Genomic DNA, 17784 nt, shown 5'->3' on the forward strand with positions numbered 1-17784 from the left:
TCGTTATACTGTATACATTTACATAAAATAATAAAGGATGCCGAAAATTCACTTGTGAAGCTTCTGTGCGCTCTTTAGTGCCCTAACCAAGCCAGTATTGCAGGAATGTTCTGCCCTTTGATAGGGAACACTCCCTGGAATTGCTTCACCACTTGAAACCTGAGCTCAGGCAGGAAATGTACAACTTACTCCCTCCACAGACCTGAGAGGTAAGTGGAGTTACTTTGCACGAGTTTTGTCCTTGTCCAGTTGCTGTAGCAGCATGTTCTTTAGATTGTTAATTCACATAAGTATTACATGCTTAGCAGGAGATGCTGAAAAATTATAAGCAGAAAACCTTCATCATATGCGAAATTAAGTCCAGTTTAAATAATCCACTTGCATGTATTAAAATATTTTAGCATTAACTGGCCGTGGCACTGCCTATGACATGGATATGCACACACAGTAGTACCTTGCTTAAGTTAACCTGCAATTTAAGCCAGATATTCTCAAATTGGTTTTTTGGTTAAGTGTCAGCTTTTGTTTTTACTCCTATTTCTTTTGGGGAGGCAGATTTTACTTTGGAGCTTAAAGCAGTCCTCTGTTCCATACTTATGTGAGCTATAATATTTTTATTGCAGAAGAATGCAATGAGCGTAGCTGAATTTCTGTCAGATTTTCTCATTTTATATATCAATATTTGTTAGGAAATCAGCTGCAATTTGTAACCTTATAAGCAAGAGCTAGCCATCTCACTACTAATAAGTTTTCAAAATATATAGCAAGAATGACAATGTGGTAGGCATAATACTGTCTGTGTTCTTGATGTATGTATTTCTGAAAGCAAGAAGTCGCTAAGATGGTATGGGTACAGTTTGGGGTCAGTTATGATGTAAAACAAGTGTGTCAGTAAAACCAGTAATTGCAGGGTCTATCTGTGCTTAACAACTGCGTCCTTTTTTTTTGTTAAGTGTACATGTGCTGATAGAAGTTTAAATACAGGTTGTGTGCACATGATTGGCCACAAAGCAGTTCCGTGTAATAACCCTGGCAGGAGGTCTTTAGAAGGAGTGTTTTTGAAAGTGCATGTGATGGTGAGGGTGTTTTAACATATTCCCTACATTCTCCCATAGCCTCTTTGCTGATATATAGGAAAAGAGTAACTTAGAATGTATCTATTTTGTAGATACATTTCAGGATTTGAGTCATTATACTTGTAAAACTGTGTTCTGTAGTTGCAAATTCTTTGCTGATGTATAGGAAAAGAGTAACTTAGAATGTGGCTTGCAGAAGACAGTCTTTTGTCACCTTCCTCCCTATTACTTTCATGGCTGTTTTATTTCCATTTTGTAGATACATTTCAGGATTTGAGTCATTATACTTGTAAAACTGTGTTCTGTAGTTGCAAAAACCTCTTAGATTCATGGAAGAAACTTGTCTGCTATGAGATGGTGGTTCCAACCACTGTGTATTTTATATGGGACATAGAATATAATGTTTCATTACATAATCTGAAAGTACAAAACATAGTTTCTTAAGTCCATGAAGAAAACATTCATGAATGACTGATGTCCAGCATGGTGGGGCTGTGAGCTTCATACCAGGAAGATGCTAAACCCCGGACTGTGGAACGGCATGAGACGTGTGTGTGTCCTATTTGTTTGTTCCTTGAAGACAGTGGAGAAGGCATTGCCCTTCCAGTCTGCAAGCTACATGAACTGTTCTGGCCCAATATAGCTGCTCCTGTTTCCATAGCAAACTCAGAATACAGTGCTTCTTTCTTGAATGTGATAATTTCATTTATGTACATTGAGAAAAATCTATTCGTTGTAACTATGCAATATTTTTTTGTTTGGCTAGAGCAAAGATGATCTGTGTTACATCAAGAACCTTGATAGATCTGTAGGTTGGGTCTGTTGAAGGGATGGAGTGAATGGTTTCATGGTGATAAAGTATTTTGAGAGTCACTAAGGGATGATTTTCTCATTGCTCAGTCTTACGGATTTGTTGCTGTGTCTGAAACCCAGTTTTCTGTCTAGTTTGAGGCAGTGATGTGGAAGGAAAAAGTATTGCTGGTCTTGTCTTGATCAGCAAATATGACAAAAATAGAGGAAAGAACAGGAGAAAAGGTGAGACTTACCTTTTTCTTCTCTTAAAACATGATGGTTTTAAGATGGTTTTCTAGTTTTTAACGAGCCCTTTTTTCCCTCCTCTGCTGCATAATTGCCTTGTTGAGTTAGACTCTCCTAGCTGGCTACCAAATGCATTTATGAGGACTGCAATACTTATTTGAAAGCTGTACAGTCCTTTGTGCACTGGTGTTTATATTTGTGAAAAAGCACTCTGAAGATTACATTCACTGTTTCTTGGTTCATTTGTTACTTTTTCAAATCCTTGTATATTACATCTGTCAAGGGGTTGTTTCTGTGGTCTGGAGAAACTGATGTTAATGAAATGGTGTGCTTTCCTGAAATTTTCTTAGTTTCAGCTCAGCAGCAAATACCATCCTAAAATTTTGGCTGTAGCTGTCAGTTGTGTAGCTGCACTGATAATGCCAACCTTTATGCCATTATGACTCGTAAGGCTTGTAGATTGTGTCTATGTTGCAAAACACTGTGAAATGTTGTGTGGTCAGCTTGGATCACTGGTATGGAGGTTCAATTCCTCTTTGGTGTTTAAAGGTTTTCTCCTGCTTTTTATTATTGAGATCTGTAGAAGGTACAGCAGAAGTAGCCTCTCCATGAGGAGTTGTCAGATAGACTTTGTTTTTAGGGTTTACTTGAGAGTTTTAATGTTTGTGACACAATTTTTCATAAATTTGTCATTAAGACATAGTCATAGGTTTAGCAGCTGGTGGCTTTATCTGATGTCTACATCATTCAGTTTGTCATGTTGGTTTAGCAAAACAAAAATAAACTTGCTGTAGTTCTATATGAATACAGCATTTCAGTTCTGAAGCCAGTGACTGAGTAGCCAAAATAAAAAAGCTGTCTGGTGAGGAAGCAAGCACTTGTTAATCTGAAAATGCTGAGTAAGTCAAAACAAGCATTTTGCAAGGATGGATCATCATCAAGCAGATTTTTTTATGTCTCAGGTGTGTGGTCATACTTAAAGAGCAGAAGATGTGATCTAGAAAAGCAAAATACCTCAGGGATTTTTAGGGCAGTTGCTCAGGAGGTTGTCTGCAGGCAGTGGAAAGATGACTGAACCACAAAGTCCCAGCTTGGTTCTTGTTTCTTCCACTGTCCCATGAGAGCCTATGTATCTAAGTTACCAACTATTTAGGAGGGATTGATCTTTCATTTCTTACCCCTCCCTCTTCATTTATGTATATTGGAGCATCGATACCTCTTATGATCCATGCAAGCTCTCTAATCACTGCTGGAATGTTTGGAATGTTTGCTGTCCTGGTTTTTTTTTTTTTTTTTTTTTTTTTTTTTTTTTTTTTTTGTCATCATACGCTCCTGTCCCCCTCCTGCAATGTGAAGTTAATATGTAGATGTGTTTGAAGGCTTTATAATCTTATGCAAGATCAGGAAAATCAATCACTTTATATTCGGTTTTGAATATACCCGTGTTCTTTGCTACTCTTAGAGTATTTTAATTTTATGCCTCAATATATTCTCTACTTAAGTTATGAAACTTAATGTTTGCTTACGCCCTTGTCAAAGGATGTAGAAACAGTTTGCTGAGTGTGTAATTAAGTGAATCACAGGCCCTGATCCTGTGAGGCACTTGAGAAAGTGGCTGGTATCATTGAATAGAGCTGATAGCTTGAGGTGGGCACATAAGGACTTTGCTGGGCTGGGGCTGGATGATAATCACCAGAATCTTAGATTTGAAAGGTGAAAGTCAATTCTGGCGTCTTATTTATCGACTCTCAGCACAATACGAATGCTTGTGATGATCATGGTTGCTTGCTGAGAGGATGAGAATTGTTTGTGCTCCCAAACTAAATGTGTAGATCCAATCAAATTGACATAGACAGAAGATTCAGTAGTCTGACAAACATTCAACTATTCATGTTGTAATTTAAAAAAACGGGGGGAAAGAAACAATGCTAATGTTACCACTGTACATTCTCATGTTTTGTGATTTTACAGTGAATGCACAGGCTTTGCAGCATAATGCATCAAAGTCTTGTTTGTTTGCTGTTTTCTTCTCCGTAAAGCTTTTTATGTAAGCATTTTTTGCTGTTTTGCACTGAAATTAGTTACTTAATTGCATCTGATATCGGGAAGCTAGTAGCTATGATGCTTTACAATGCTTTTTGAGTTGAAAATGTTGTGAATCTTTAAAAACCAACAAAAAACCCAACAAGAAAACAGCAAACCCACAAAACAACCTTAAAATAGGGAGGGTGTGGACAATGGTCAGAAAGTAAAGGACTGAGTATTTTGGTGTAAGGTTGTGTTGTAACATGTAAGACATTGCTTTCTTGCTGGCTACTGTGAATTTAGTATTCACTTTTCTTTTGTCTGTAATGGAGTTTTTAAATAATGGACTTGCTGTGTTTTCACCTTTCTTCGAAGCGAGACATTCTTGCATTTGCATTTTTTGGCTCTTGTTACATTTTCTGTTGGTTTTGCCTGCAGACCCTGTGTGGACAGTAATGACCGCACGTTTCCGATTGCCTGCTGGCAGAACCTACAATGTCCGAGCATCTGAGCTGGCACGAGACAGGCAGCATACGGAGGTGGTCTGCAACATTCTTCTCCTGGATAACACTGTACAAGCTTTCAGAGTTAATGTAAGTAATGGTCGCATTGCAAATCAATATCTGGCTTATTGCAGATCAATAGCCTGAGCTTGCTTTCCTTTTCTGTGTTTGTGTGGCTGGAGTTTGTCTTTCAGACATTGTTAAGTAGAGAATAAAAGGGGAAGTTGTGTTCAGGCAGGCATGCTTGTACACGTGCACACTTTTACTGGGAACTTAGTCATTCTGGCATTGTCTGTCATACTAACACGTCTTCATTTCAAAATCCAGTGTACGAAGCATAATTTATTTCTAGTAATTCTCTTCATGGATTAAAGTTGTCCAGTGGAAATGGAGGACAGTTTTGCCATTGAGTTGAATGAAGCTTTTGTTCTGCTGTGTTCTGGTTTTTGTATTTTGAGCACGAGTAAGGTGGAGTGGGAACTCTTCCTATAGCTGTGTGGCTGACTGTGTTCAATGACCTGTATGGTTATATTTGGTCACAGCTGCCATCTTAGAGTATCTCCCTGCTCTTTGCTCTCCTCAGATAATATTCTTGTTCTGAGATTTCCCTCACTTAAGTTCACCACCTTCTACTACACTAATGAGAATGACAGGAAGGAAAATGGAAAGTTTGTTGTTGAATACTGAGAATTGTCAATGGAAAAAATCAACAAGTTTTACACATGAACCTGGAATTTAAAATAGGTTATTCATCCCATTTTCTAATAAAAATTTTCGTGATGTTGTGTATATGTTATACAAGTGCAACCCTTTCTTTCAGCTTCCCGAGGGGAAAAAAAAAACCCATGAAAAATAGGCAAGGACCTCACAAGAAAACATCAAAGCATTTAAAGTCATCTGTATGTGAGAAGAACCATAACTCAACAGGAAAGAAGCTGTAGGTTTTCCTGTGGTAGTAGAACTCTGCTTTTACTTTAAAAGCTATAGAATTGATGACTTCTATAGACAAAGGTTGAATAATGTGATGCTGAAAGTTAACAGGTAGCATAATAATTACAATTTTTTAGAAGGAAATTGGACTTCAGCAAATGGAGTGTAGGAGTATCAAATAAGCTGTGGGACTTCAGATGGGAAATGAGGGAAAAAGTGAAACAATTGTCAAATCTATCTAGACAAATCTAATTCAGACCATTTGAAGAAGCTCTAATGCTCAGTAACTATACTGAATTCTGATACCCAGTGTTCAGCAAGGATATTGATACATTTGAATGTTTTGGGGAAGATTTGTGAGAAGGATTGTTTTTTTCTGTTCTGTAATCAGTGGTTAGAGCCTGAAGCTGCTGACCACAAGTGAAATCTGTTGTCCAGCAAAAACTTGCAAGGATCCAGAGGCTTAAGGTTCAGAGGCAGGTCTAGTGGTTATTTGTTTTAGGTATGTCAGTCAAGATGGAAGGATTTAGGATATTCTCTTGAGGCATTTTTGTAGTTCATTCAAAAAATACTTAATTTTTCCAGACTTCTGAGTAGTAAAGTGTGGGAATTTTGGATGATGGAGCTGAAGGACAGATTTTTAAAGACCTTAATTTATTAACATCAAGGCTCCTTTCCCTTCTCAATTCCCTTCTTTAACGCTATATAAAAATTTAAATAGATGACTTTTTCTATATCTTTTCCCCTTTTCTGTATCTCTTAACTTCTCATCCTTGCTAACAGTTTCCCAGTCTATACTGCCTGCCAAAAAGCAATATGTGCAAAATGTAGTTGGATATAAAGCATTATAAGTGCATAAGAAATTGTAAATGTTGTCATCTTTGCTTTCAGGTGTATGAGTTCTCCATTAAAGTATCTGTCTTGTCGTTTTTTCTTATGAAGAGTGTAAAAAATTGGGAAAAACAATGAATTGTTGGGCAGTAGGTATGGGAGTTGTGTTTGTTCCTGATCTAGGTGTTGAAAAGCTGTACATTTTTAGAGGATACTAGTGCCTCGCAGAAAAGCAGAATCACCAGCTATAAATCCTCAAATGTCTGTTCTGTCTCTCCCAAGAAAAAATTATGTAATATGTTCTTACCACCTCCCTAGTGTACTGAATATTTTAGTTGGATGGATCATGCTTTACTGCTTATACAGATCAGCCTGCAAGTTTGTCTATTAAAACTGAATCTAGGGAATAAAAAGTTCCTTGGTGCTGAACATCTTGATCTCATGCCTTAGCCTCAATCTGTTTTTTCACAAATAGGAGTAATAAAGTATTCATTTGTAGCAAATGTAACCTACATGCCATGCAGGTTCTCAGGTTTTATAGCTTTGGTTTACTTTATTGTGGTTGACACTATACTTAGCCATAAATATTTATGGACTTGTTTTCAAAATACGAAGAACAAAGATAACATCAAGTAAATTAGCACTTTTTTTTTTTCTCCTGGTGATTGCTATAGGTATTCTGCATGCTAATGATTGTTAAAATCATCTGGAGGATGCAGTGGTGTGTTAATAAAAATGTACTCAAATGCTATTTCTTCTCCAACAGCAAAGTGCTGATCACAGACAATGTCTCTTGATAGTTTGTAATGTTCTAAGTTCACAATTCAACTAGCCTTTTCCATTGATCTGAAAAAAGGCACCTTTGTGCTAAGCCTTACCTTGTAGAGAGCATAACAAATCAAACCAGATAATCCCTGTGGATTGTAGCCAGAGAAAGGCTGCGTTGGTTCCAGGCAGAAGAATCAGATGGAATTAACCTGTGCTGTGTTTGAGGAGTACAAACCCTTTCTCTAAAATGCTCTGCTTACCGAATGAAGAAATGCTCCTTCCATCCTGAAAAGCACACTTCAGTAGAACATGTAGCTGGAAGAAAGAAGGCTGCCGTGAGTTAACAACATGATCAGGATGATTTGCATTACCATAAAACTGTTTCTTCAAGATCAAATTACTTTAATTTGTTTTAATTACTTGTTTAAATACCTAAAATTACATCTTTTCCATGCAGGCTGGCTTACTTATCCTCCCTGAAAGCCAATATGTCAAGGTAGATGAGGTGGGTTGTTCTGTGAGAAAGGCCAATGGTCATGGACAAGTGTTTCAATTTGGAGCCTTTACTATCCCAGAAGTTCAAACTTAATGAATTTACACTCTGATGGAAGCAAAATGCAAAAACCAGTAAAGAAGTCAAACCAAACAAGAAAAGAACAAACCAAACAAAAAAACCCATACCACCTCTCTGTAATTTTAGATGTTTTTAGTGATTTTTAGTAATTTAATCTTCAGCGTTACTTTGATACTTGTTGCCCTTTTTTCTTTGACACCAAAAAAAAAAAATTAAAAGGATAGCATTAGTTGGAGAAGGAAGGGAGACAGTTGTGCATTGCTGGGGAATGCACCTCCTGGAGGAGCAACCCAGGCATTGTGGTGAGCTGCGAAGGAAAGGGGTTCAGTATTGCCAGTAGTGAAGGAGCAGCACAACCTCCCTCTAATGTGTGAGCAGCAGAGCTGTGACCCGCTCCAGGAAAGCCCAGGACCTGTCATCCCCTTCCTCTGGCATCAGAAGTCCAAATTTTTTTGGGCTGACACGGCAGCAATGTCTCATGGTGTTTCCTGTGGGGGCAGCCAGTTCTGTTGGCAGCAGCAAAACCGGAGTAATGTCAGTAATGGGGGCTGAGAACAGGGTGGTTGTTGGTAAGCAGGCATCAGACCTGTGGAATGTGTAAACCTGCAGCTGTCTGCCTAAATTTTCACACGTGGTGTTTGTGAACAAGTGACAATCATTTTGCAATTAAAAATTAATCTGTGTATATCTAGTGATACTAGATGATACATAGTTCATAAAATGCAGTTCATGTATTGATGTCTAGTGTCTATGTCAAATTTGTCCCAAGAGGCCAAAATTTGTGAGACGTTCTGCCTCCAGCAATGACTAGTAAGTCCGTATAACCCTCTAATTCTTTAATTCAGAAAAAAATGGACATTTTTGTGTCTAACTCCTGTGGTTTTGTCTTAGATAGTTCCCATTTTTCATACATGTTTTCATTATTCCTTGTTTTATGAGGAAATAATGTTTCATTTGAATCTGTAGCAACAAAGGAAGTTTTTTATTATGCTCATCTACATTTATTTGGATTGCTTTTTTATTAAAAAATATCATATATTTAAACTTGCTTTCATACTTTTTATATTTTTAAGCAGCTATTCAATGTTTTGATAGTATTACAAGTATTTTGGATCTTTCTCAACAAGCAGAATTGTGACCTTCACCTGCTTTGGCAAGCTGCAACATCATTACATAAATATCAGAGATGGGTTAAGCTAAGGTCTGGTTTTGCTAGATGCTTATCTTTATTTTGCACTAAGTAAAACACTGTGATCCAGACAAATGCTTCATGTTGAAACCTGCCTTCTCTTACCAAATTTGCTGCTCAATTGCAGGAAAAATACCTTCCTTGTGGTTGTGGAATGATGTTCTGTGTTTCTTAATTCAAACTGATCAGCAGTTCTAAGCTTTTTCATTAGGAAACATTTGTTCAGGTTTTTAAGAAACAGTATACATTGGCAGATTAGATTGGAAAAAAAACTGCAGAGATGGTATCTGCGTGCTGTTAGAGGAAGTAACGTGTCAGCTGTGGTAATTGCAAGGCTAAACTTGGGTACCAGGCATCTCCCATTTTCTGGTAGTTACTGTTATAAGTTCTTAGTTTGTGTTCTTATTTAAATCTATGTGGGAAAAATGCCAAGAAGCAATTAGTGTTGCTATGTAATTTTAAAATTATCTTTATTTGCTGTAAAAACTCTACTGATTATTGGTTTATTTCAAAATATAACAGAAACTCCTAATTTAGTAAAAATTTAAGTAGCTATATTTGGATTGTATATAAAAATGCCTTATGCATTTATGCTGTTGTACATTTGTTGTGTCAACATTTATTTTTTTCTTTGCTTGTTTTTAGTAATTTGTAAAGTAAATTTTTCATTGGTGGACTTCTTAACAATGGTGCTTGTGCATTTTGTAAGACATCTTCTCTGTTCCATTAAAAAAAAAATAAGGTCTTTTGCAAAGTAAATACAGGAATTCTTAGGTCACTTCAATTTAGCCAAATTTATATGCAACCTGAAATATATCCCTTATGTAATTTCAACTTAAAGATACATGCAGAGTTATGGGTGTGATTCTCTTCATGGGATTATTTCAAACATAATTTGTGTATCATTATTCTCTACTTTTTACTATTATGAAATAAATTACCATGCTTCTTGGAGTTTTTAGGCTCAAATAACTGCCTCTAATAGTTCATTAAACTTCAGCTGAATACAGTGTTATTTCATCTGAATAAAAAAAGTCAGTTTAGTTAGATGTTAACAGATGTCTGAAGGTAGATTTGTAGGTTTTTCTCTTGTATGGATATTAATGGGATTCTTGCAACCTTATCTTGATCTTTTAGCTACATACTTCCATTTCAACAGCAGTAAAGGTAAACTGTTATGTAATCTCTATGCAAAGCAGGGTCCTTTGGGAACAGAACAGCAGGGTTTTTTGTTCAAAAACTCTAAAATTATCCTTATTGCCTACAGTAAACAAGGCAAGATGTATCAAATCCACTGTAGCTGCAATAATACTTTGCACCTAGAAGATTATTAGAAGCTTCTCTGCTTGGTGACAGAAAAGTAGAAAATTTGGGTGGAAACTGTATCAATCATCTCTTTCACATTTCATCTTGTTTGACAGTTCTTGCAGAATTTTGCTAGTCTTTTGTATTTCAAGACGCTATGACACTTTTAACTTCTTTGGGAAACTCCCTTCAGATTTCACCAAATGTATTTATTGAGTCCTGTCATAATGACACGCTCAGAGTTTCAATTACTATGTTGGCAGTATTTCCAGGTTAGGCAAAAAATTGCTAGGCACTAACAGCTACAGATTCTTTTTATGTCATTTTGTGGGTAACATTTGTCCCTGTAGTAGAAATCAAGTTTGTTCACTTGACTCTGAAAAGAAGTGTTACTGCTACTCAGTTACTTTGAATTAATTCATTTAGAGTGAAGCACTATCCTAGAACGCATGTAAATGATACTTCTTGGTTAGATATTTGGCTGTTTCAGCTGTCTCTGCCATTAAACTTTGGAAACATTTTCAATATGCTGGTTCATTTAAAGTCAGGAATAGATTTTCGGATCACGAAGGATATTTTGTGTGGACCTGTACATTTGAATTCCATGACCCAAACAAGATTCTTGTTTGCCCTGAATTCTTTATTAATTCCTGAACTGTTTTTTTCCTTTTCTGTTCTCCTTTTTAATATCAAATTTGGCTAATGAAAGGCTTTCAGAAATAATCATGCAGCTAGCTGAGAAGTGAGAAGTTCTTACTGTCAGAAAATGACAGAGAAGAAAAATGATTTCCTTACATATGTTTCAAAAAGAGATGAAGCTCATTTAAAAATAGTGCTGCTGGGATACACTTTGTGATCTGTAAAAAAGTGCTGCTAGAGCACATCTGAAAGAATTTATATGTGCTCTACCTGCCTGAAATCTGTGTGTCCAGTTATATATATTGACTAAAGAAAAAGTCTATATTTTTCTCTGCAGAAACACGATCAGGGCCAAGTTCTGTTGGACGTAGTCTTCAAGCATCTCGATTTGACAGAGAGAGATTACTTTGGTTTACAGTTGGCTGATGAATCTTCTGATAACCCTGTAAGTTATCCCTTATAAAACTCTGGTTTTTTGAGTAGTCTTTAAAACTCATAATCATGTTCATCACTGTGCTTTGTGTTATTTAAAGAGAGGTAAACAGAAGCCATTGCAAAATTGTGCCATCTTCTCCAACTGTGTCATTTGTGAGGGTCTCTCTCATCTTGTAGTTATGATAAAACGGCCTGTTAATAGTCCCAGGTTTGGAGTAAAATGTTGAGTTCTGTGCTTATGAAGTAATATCTTAAAAGGATATTGCTTGTTTTATTTGTATCTGTTTACTAGATTGTATTATCATTGTCCAAAATAGTCAGTCTGTTTTAGATTTGTTTTCTGTTTGTATTTGTCATCAGGATTTACAGAATAATGAGAGGATTTTAGATTGTCATGTATGGAGTTTCTATTTCTAGCCCAGATACCTGGTGATTTTCCAGTAGTGTTTGGTATAGTCCAGTATCTGACAAGGGCTGTCATCTCATCACCTTAGCAAAAAAGGGACTCCCTTGGAAATTAGTATTTACAATAGTTCATGGCCTTAATTCAAAGGGAATTCTACTCAACTAAAACTTTGTAAATCATAAGTAGAAACCAAGAGATGCAAATGTAACAGTCACTGCACTAGTTGCAGTGGTACTACTAGGATCTTGATTGCCTAAAGAGCCCTTCTTGGATATTTTCTTTTGTAAGTATCAAATGGTCAATACTTGTTTTGCAAAGTGCAGTTTAGCTAAGCATTATTCCTTTTAAGACAGTTCTTTACCTAATTCTTATTATATGTGCAGGACAATGATGGGGTCAAAACTTACTTCCCAACTTGTGCATTAAAGTCAGCTACATTCACTTGTTGACAGTTCTGTTAAGACCTTGGTGGATTGCCTCTATAATACTTCTGTTCTAAACTTTGTTTCAGGCTTTAAAAACATAGGCAAGCAGAAGAAAAGGCTGAATTATTTTTCAGCTTTTTAAAAGAAGTATTTAATTGAATATTGCTCAATACATCACTTGACATTCAGAAATTTATCTTGCTTTCCAAAGGGTAGATCTCTAAGCTCTCTTTCTTTTAGTTTATCTGTCTGGAAGATGAGCACAACACTGTAATACAAGGATCTGATTAAGGGTTAGTCTGAAGCAGTGACTTAACAGGTATTTGGTACAAGCACATACTTTAAATAGATTTTTTTTAAATTCTTTTAGTTTCTAAATATTTTGTCTCTTCAGCACTATCTAGTTGCCATGAAAACAATGTGTCAGAGCTAAAAAGAAATATTACCAATATTAGTCATGCAAGCTTGAAGAATGTATGGGTTTGAATAATTTCAGGTTTAGATACACATTTACTTTTACACTTGGTTCATTTGGACAGGGAAACCATATTGGGTTGATAAATATTCTAGTTATTTGTGAAATAACACAGCAGAATATTGCTAAAATATAGTTAATGCAGCAGCAGATAAAGATGATGAGGAAAAGGCGATTCTGCTAATTGAGTGTGAAACCTCTAGCATTGTGTTTAAACATGGATGTCATGAATTGCAGAGCCTTTGTGGTTTTTTATAATATTAATATCAAAGAAAAAAAGTCAACATGTTTTGAAGCATTCTTATATAAAGTTCATATATATCCCTGGCTACAGTGTTCATTAAGCTTTCACATTTAGTCTTAAAAGTTAATTAATCCTGCATGAGGCCTTTTTTTTCAAATATTCACACTTCTGAGGCTGTATCAAACTGTCTCTTTACTTCCTCTTGAGTTAACTACTACAAGGATACAGCATGTGGATCTAGTCATCATCATTTGTTATTCCTCATTAATAAAATGACACAGGTCTAACTTCAGATCCGTAGTGTGTGTTAGGTAGCTCAGGTACCTGTGTGTTTGCTTCCTCCTCCCTCACCTGAAAAAAATAAAAAGCCCTGTGATAAGTGTGAGGGAGTTGCACCCTTTACTGGGTTAGCTGTGTGGCACTGCTTGGGAACTGTGCCCATATAACGATTTCCTGAGGCTTGTGGACTTGCCTTACGAGGCAGCACAAGGAATTGGACAGTATTTGTACCAAAGATAGACTTAGGAGTTATCTGGACTGAGTTGGTGTGTACAGAGACTGCTGGGTTGCTGATGGGCAGTGGTTTAAACAACTTGCACAACTTTGCAGGCAGCTGTACTTTTAAGCTGAAATTTGCCACATTGATTTTTATAAATCTCTGCCTGTTCACAGCTGTGTTCTCCTGTAGAAACAATCAATATTTGGAACTGTTCAGTAAAATTATTCTCTAGACCTTAATCCAGGAGGCTGAGTGCTGAGTCTCTGGCTTCCAAGATCCAGTTAGTGATGTAGAAGTGCTGACACTCAAGCTGACAATTTGAGCCAGTGGGATCACTCCCTGGATGTGGCAGACCTGCAAAATCCAGGGTCAGAAGTACTGGAAGTAGTTAAACAAATTCATTTTGGAGTTGTAAATGAGCCTGCTTACCGCTCTTCACTAGTTTAGGTGGCTCTTCTTAAAAAGTAGCTGACAGCTGTTAAACACAGCATAGCTGGGTTCTCAGGCTCCTGTGGCAACCATGAAAGCAACTCAAAGTGGAATTACTGCTGTAAAACAGGTGTCTGGACAATATAGGTTAATCTTGGGGAAAGAAGAGCAGTAGCAGTTGTTGATGATAGTGATGTCTCCAGAATCAGTAATAAGCCTGTGTGTGCCAGTGAAGCATTTTGGTAAAAAACCAAGTAAGAAGTGATAAAAAAGCACCAGTTTCTTGATGTATAAGGCTGAGATTTTTACTTTGTTTCTCTGAAGTTTGTGTTACAATTTGTCTCTTTCCAGAGGTGGTTGGATCCAAACAAACCTATCAGGAAACAATTAAAAAGTGAGTAATGTATGTATTTCATCAATTCATCTATTGTTATTATGCTATTTTTCCAGGGTGCCCTGATTAATTAGAAATAACTTTTCTTGACCATAGGAGGATCTCCTCACAGTCTGAACTTCAGAGTTAAGTTTTTTGTAAGTGACCCAAACAAACTCCAAGAAGAATATACAAGGTAGGTCTGGTTGCTTTGTCAATAAAATACTTCCCTAGAACAGTAATTAATTTATTTAAGGTATAACTAGGAAACTTTCTTTTAACTCATTCTTGTTGTATGTACAAGCTTCTAAGTTTTGTCTAATAATTACCTATGTCGTTGTACCAAATCAATGCAACAAAAAGACTCTGTGAAAAAACTTAGAAATTTATATACAAAGTGAAGTAACTACATGAAGCAAATGCTACCAAGTAGAAACAGAAAAGGGAAAATAGAGAAAAGAGGAAAATCTTAATCCCAGTATTTAACAATAACTACAAATTTAATTCTATCCTTCCAAATGTTCTCCTTTGTGACGAAAAATTGCTGAGCATTCTGCGTGTTTTCCTCCCCAATTTTTTACTTGGTACTAATAAAATTAATCTCTGTGGTTGTAGTTGTAGTTTGAATCATGTAAGTTTATTTTGATAGCAGTGTGTTGAAATCTGTTGAAGAAAATGCTCAGTGTGAATCAAAATCAGAGGTTTGTGAATTGCAATTAGTCCCTGAAGAAATGCCTCAAATTTTCCATATTTTTAATTACTTCTGGCCCTCTACATAAATGGCATGAATTGACAGATTGGAATTTTTGGATGTAGGCCATTCTGAAAACAGGTCAGCCCCATTCAAAAAAATTATTGAGGATAGCTTTTGAAACCTGAGTACCAAAACTGTGACAATTTGAGTCCACGTTTGTTTATCATTGCCTTTAATTTATCATATTTTGGACAAAGTTCTGCACATATGTAAGCAGACAGAATTCACTAAAATGACTCCCAGAGATTCTGCATGAGGCTTTGTTTACTGAAATATTTACTCTAGGAAAATTTGGCAATTTACTCTATCAAAATAGTGAATAATGAAAAACATGTTTTTTGAATTAAAGCAAAATATGTAATATTCCTGAGGAGATGAGAAAAAGGTTAAGTGTTGATGAGTGTGAAGTAAACCATAAAGAAGGAGAAAACTGGAGAAGTGCTATTCTCTAAACACAAAGCTATAAACACAGCTTTCTTTTAAATGGGAAATAATGTATGGTATCTCTATCTAGGTCAGCTCTGCCTTTTTTGCTAATAGGCCTAATTGCCCTTGAGAAAACTCATTTGTATTTGGAATTATTATGAAGAGAGGGAGATATTATCCATGGGCTTTTTTGGAGTGAAGTTAGGATGCCATGTCACAAATATGGGTCCTTTCACATAATCAGTATTCCCACTCAAAAAAGGGAAAGAAAAGAAAGTGCAAACTTCTGACAATTCCGGCTGGAGCTGAGACTGTTCCAAAATGCTCAGTTTGTACAAATTCCATGAGAACAGAGGAATGGCTCAAAACACGAAGCAGTATGAAGAGCTGTCAGGGAAAGATTCAGTGTCTTCTTAGCCCTCTGTGCGTTCACGTGAGCGAGGCAGGTTTGAATGCCCCAGGTCAGGAGAGGTCAGCGTGAGCTCAGTGTGCACTGGAGAGCTTCGCTTCAGAAACTTGTCTGGGGAGGGAATGAAGCTTCATTTGTGCTCCTCGTGGCAGGAAGAATTGCTTATTAATGTTGACTCCATCAGCAATAATTCTGTCCTGCCCTTTTCTAGCTGTAGCTATATAAACAAGATGAAAACATGGTCATGCAGTGCTGCCTTTGTTGTTTTAGTGGAGTGTGTTGTTCAGGCTTTTCCAGATCTGCTTTGCTAAAGCTTCTATTGATTTCCCATTTTGCTCAATAATATGTGAGGCTTCAGTGGTCAAACTGGTGGCTGGCTAACAAACCATTAACTTCACTGTTCAGTGAAAACAGTGGACAGAAGATGAACTCTGCTTGTTGTCCCTTAATCAAGATGTCCTTTAAGTACCATGAAATATTTCTAATAAAGCTTTATACCAAAAAACATCCAAATAAAATGGAAGTGCAGCTGTATATTTGTGAAGATATGCTCAAGAAAAGCATGTGAAGCATATCCATTTAATATATAAATTTAAGTTGTAATTTATTGCATTTATTAATCAGTAAAGAAATTTGCTTTATCTGTTTTTTTTTTTGTTTCAATATGCATTTTAAGTATTTGAAGTATTTGAGATCTCTAAAGCTTGGAGAATGTCTAAGTTTTAATTCCTTGAGGTCAATGTCTTTTAAAGTAAGATTGTTGCCTTTTTGGTCAGTTAAAGTTTGTAGGGGTTGAGCACATGGACTAATCTTTGCTTGTCAGTTCACAAATGTTTTCCCTCATATTCTTACAAACATGGAATGTTTTACCTTTTTACTGTTATATAGCTTGTAAATAATTGGATTTCTTTGTGAATATTTGTAAATGTTTGTGTAAGACTTTAAGTGGTAGATAATCCACTTTCTGAAGACTACACAGTTAGGAGAAGTCATGTTGTGTGTAATGAAGTGATATATTTTAGCTTTAATTTCTTAGTTGAAGTTGTTGTTGGGAAATAAATATTTAATATTTAGTGCTTTTCATATGTAATATTGGTGTTTGTAATGAATGGGTATAGTCCAGCTTTTGAATCAGAACTATACAAAGGAAAACAGGTGATTATTATAATAGTAATAATGTAGGGTTTAAATTTATAAGAAATCAGGAATGATGTTTAAATTTGCCACTCAGTGACACTTTTGTTAAAAAACTTAAAAGGCAGTGGAGACAAATTCTACAGCAGCTTTTATGTTATTTTACAAGGATTTTTATTCTGAAAGTTTAAGCTTTTGCTAACATCCTGCCACCTTGATAAATCTTGTTTGGTACCCCACTGCAATCTCTAGTTCAGTGAAGCTTTGTAGCAGGTGTGATTTGCCACTTGATGTAAATGTTATACTTCTGTCAAATTTTCTAAAACCTCTGAGTGAAATATGAAGGAACTAAATGAACGAAAGATTCATTCTGAGACATTAACAAAATATTTGGGGTTTGTTGGAGAAACAAAGGAAGTAATTTAGAGGGAAATTTGTTGTACTTTCCAGCTTGTTGGAGTTTTAAAGTCATGGTGTTTCTGGTGCTCCTGTTTGGTGGGAAGTAGTTTGTGTTTTAAAATGTTTGGCTGTTCTTTCTGTTATATCAATCTCCGTCCTGACTTGAAAAGAGTGGGCACGAAAAACTAGATGAATTTCTAAAAGAAGCTTTTTTCACATTGTAATATAAAGAAAACTTTAGAAGCTCAAGGGAAGTTGATTGAGAGGTGTTTGACATAATAGAGTGCTCAACTTTTGTAATAATAATATAACTCCAAAATACTGAGAATAATTAACATAAATGAAAACACAGCAGTATCGAATACTCAGGATAAATTGTTCTGTCTACTTGGAGTACAGATCATTCTTATAAGGGTATCTCCATACACAGATGCAAACTTCAACTTGTGATTGCTGTATAAAGCAGGAAAAATGTGAAATTTATAGCCTTTTAGAAAA

General features: G+C 36.1%; 1 protein-coding gene across 5 annotated transcripts in view; it reads left to right on the top strand.

Annotated features, from left to right (window-relative positions):
* Positions 1-17784, top strand: part of PTPN4 (protein tyrosine phosphatase non-receptor type 4) — a 103775-nt gene that overhangs the window by 35129 nt on the left and 50862 nt on the right. For 4 of the 5 annotated variants that reach the window (XM_041404377.1, XM_041404359.1, XM_041404351.1 and 1 more), the window contains exons 2-5: positions 4578-4732; positions 11216-11323; positions 14143-14185; positions 14282-14360. In XM_041404377.1, coding sequence (XP_041260311.1) covers positions 4595-4732; positions 11216-11323; positions 14143-14185; positions 14282-14360 — 368 coding nt within the window. In that variant the 5' untranslated portion in view covers positions 4578-4594. Of the gene's footprint in view, positions 1-187; positions 210-4577; positions 4733-11215; positions 11324-14142; positions 14186-14281; positions 14361-17784 lie in introns of those variants that run through there. The other variant, XM_041404368.1, reaches the window with a different exon arrangement.

This window comes from Onychostruthus taczanowskii, unplaced genomic scaffold (assembly GCF_017590055.1).
Source record: "Onychostruthus taczanowskii isolate IOZ18803 unplaced genomic scaffold, ASM1759005v1 scaffold10, whole genome shotgun sequence".
Classification (NCBI taxonomy): Eukaryota; Metazoa; Chordata; class Aves; order Passeriformes; family Passeridae; genus Onychostruthus; species Onychostruthus taczanowskii.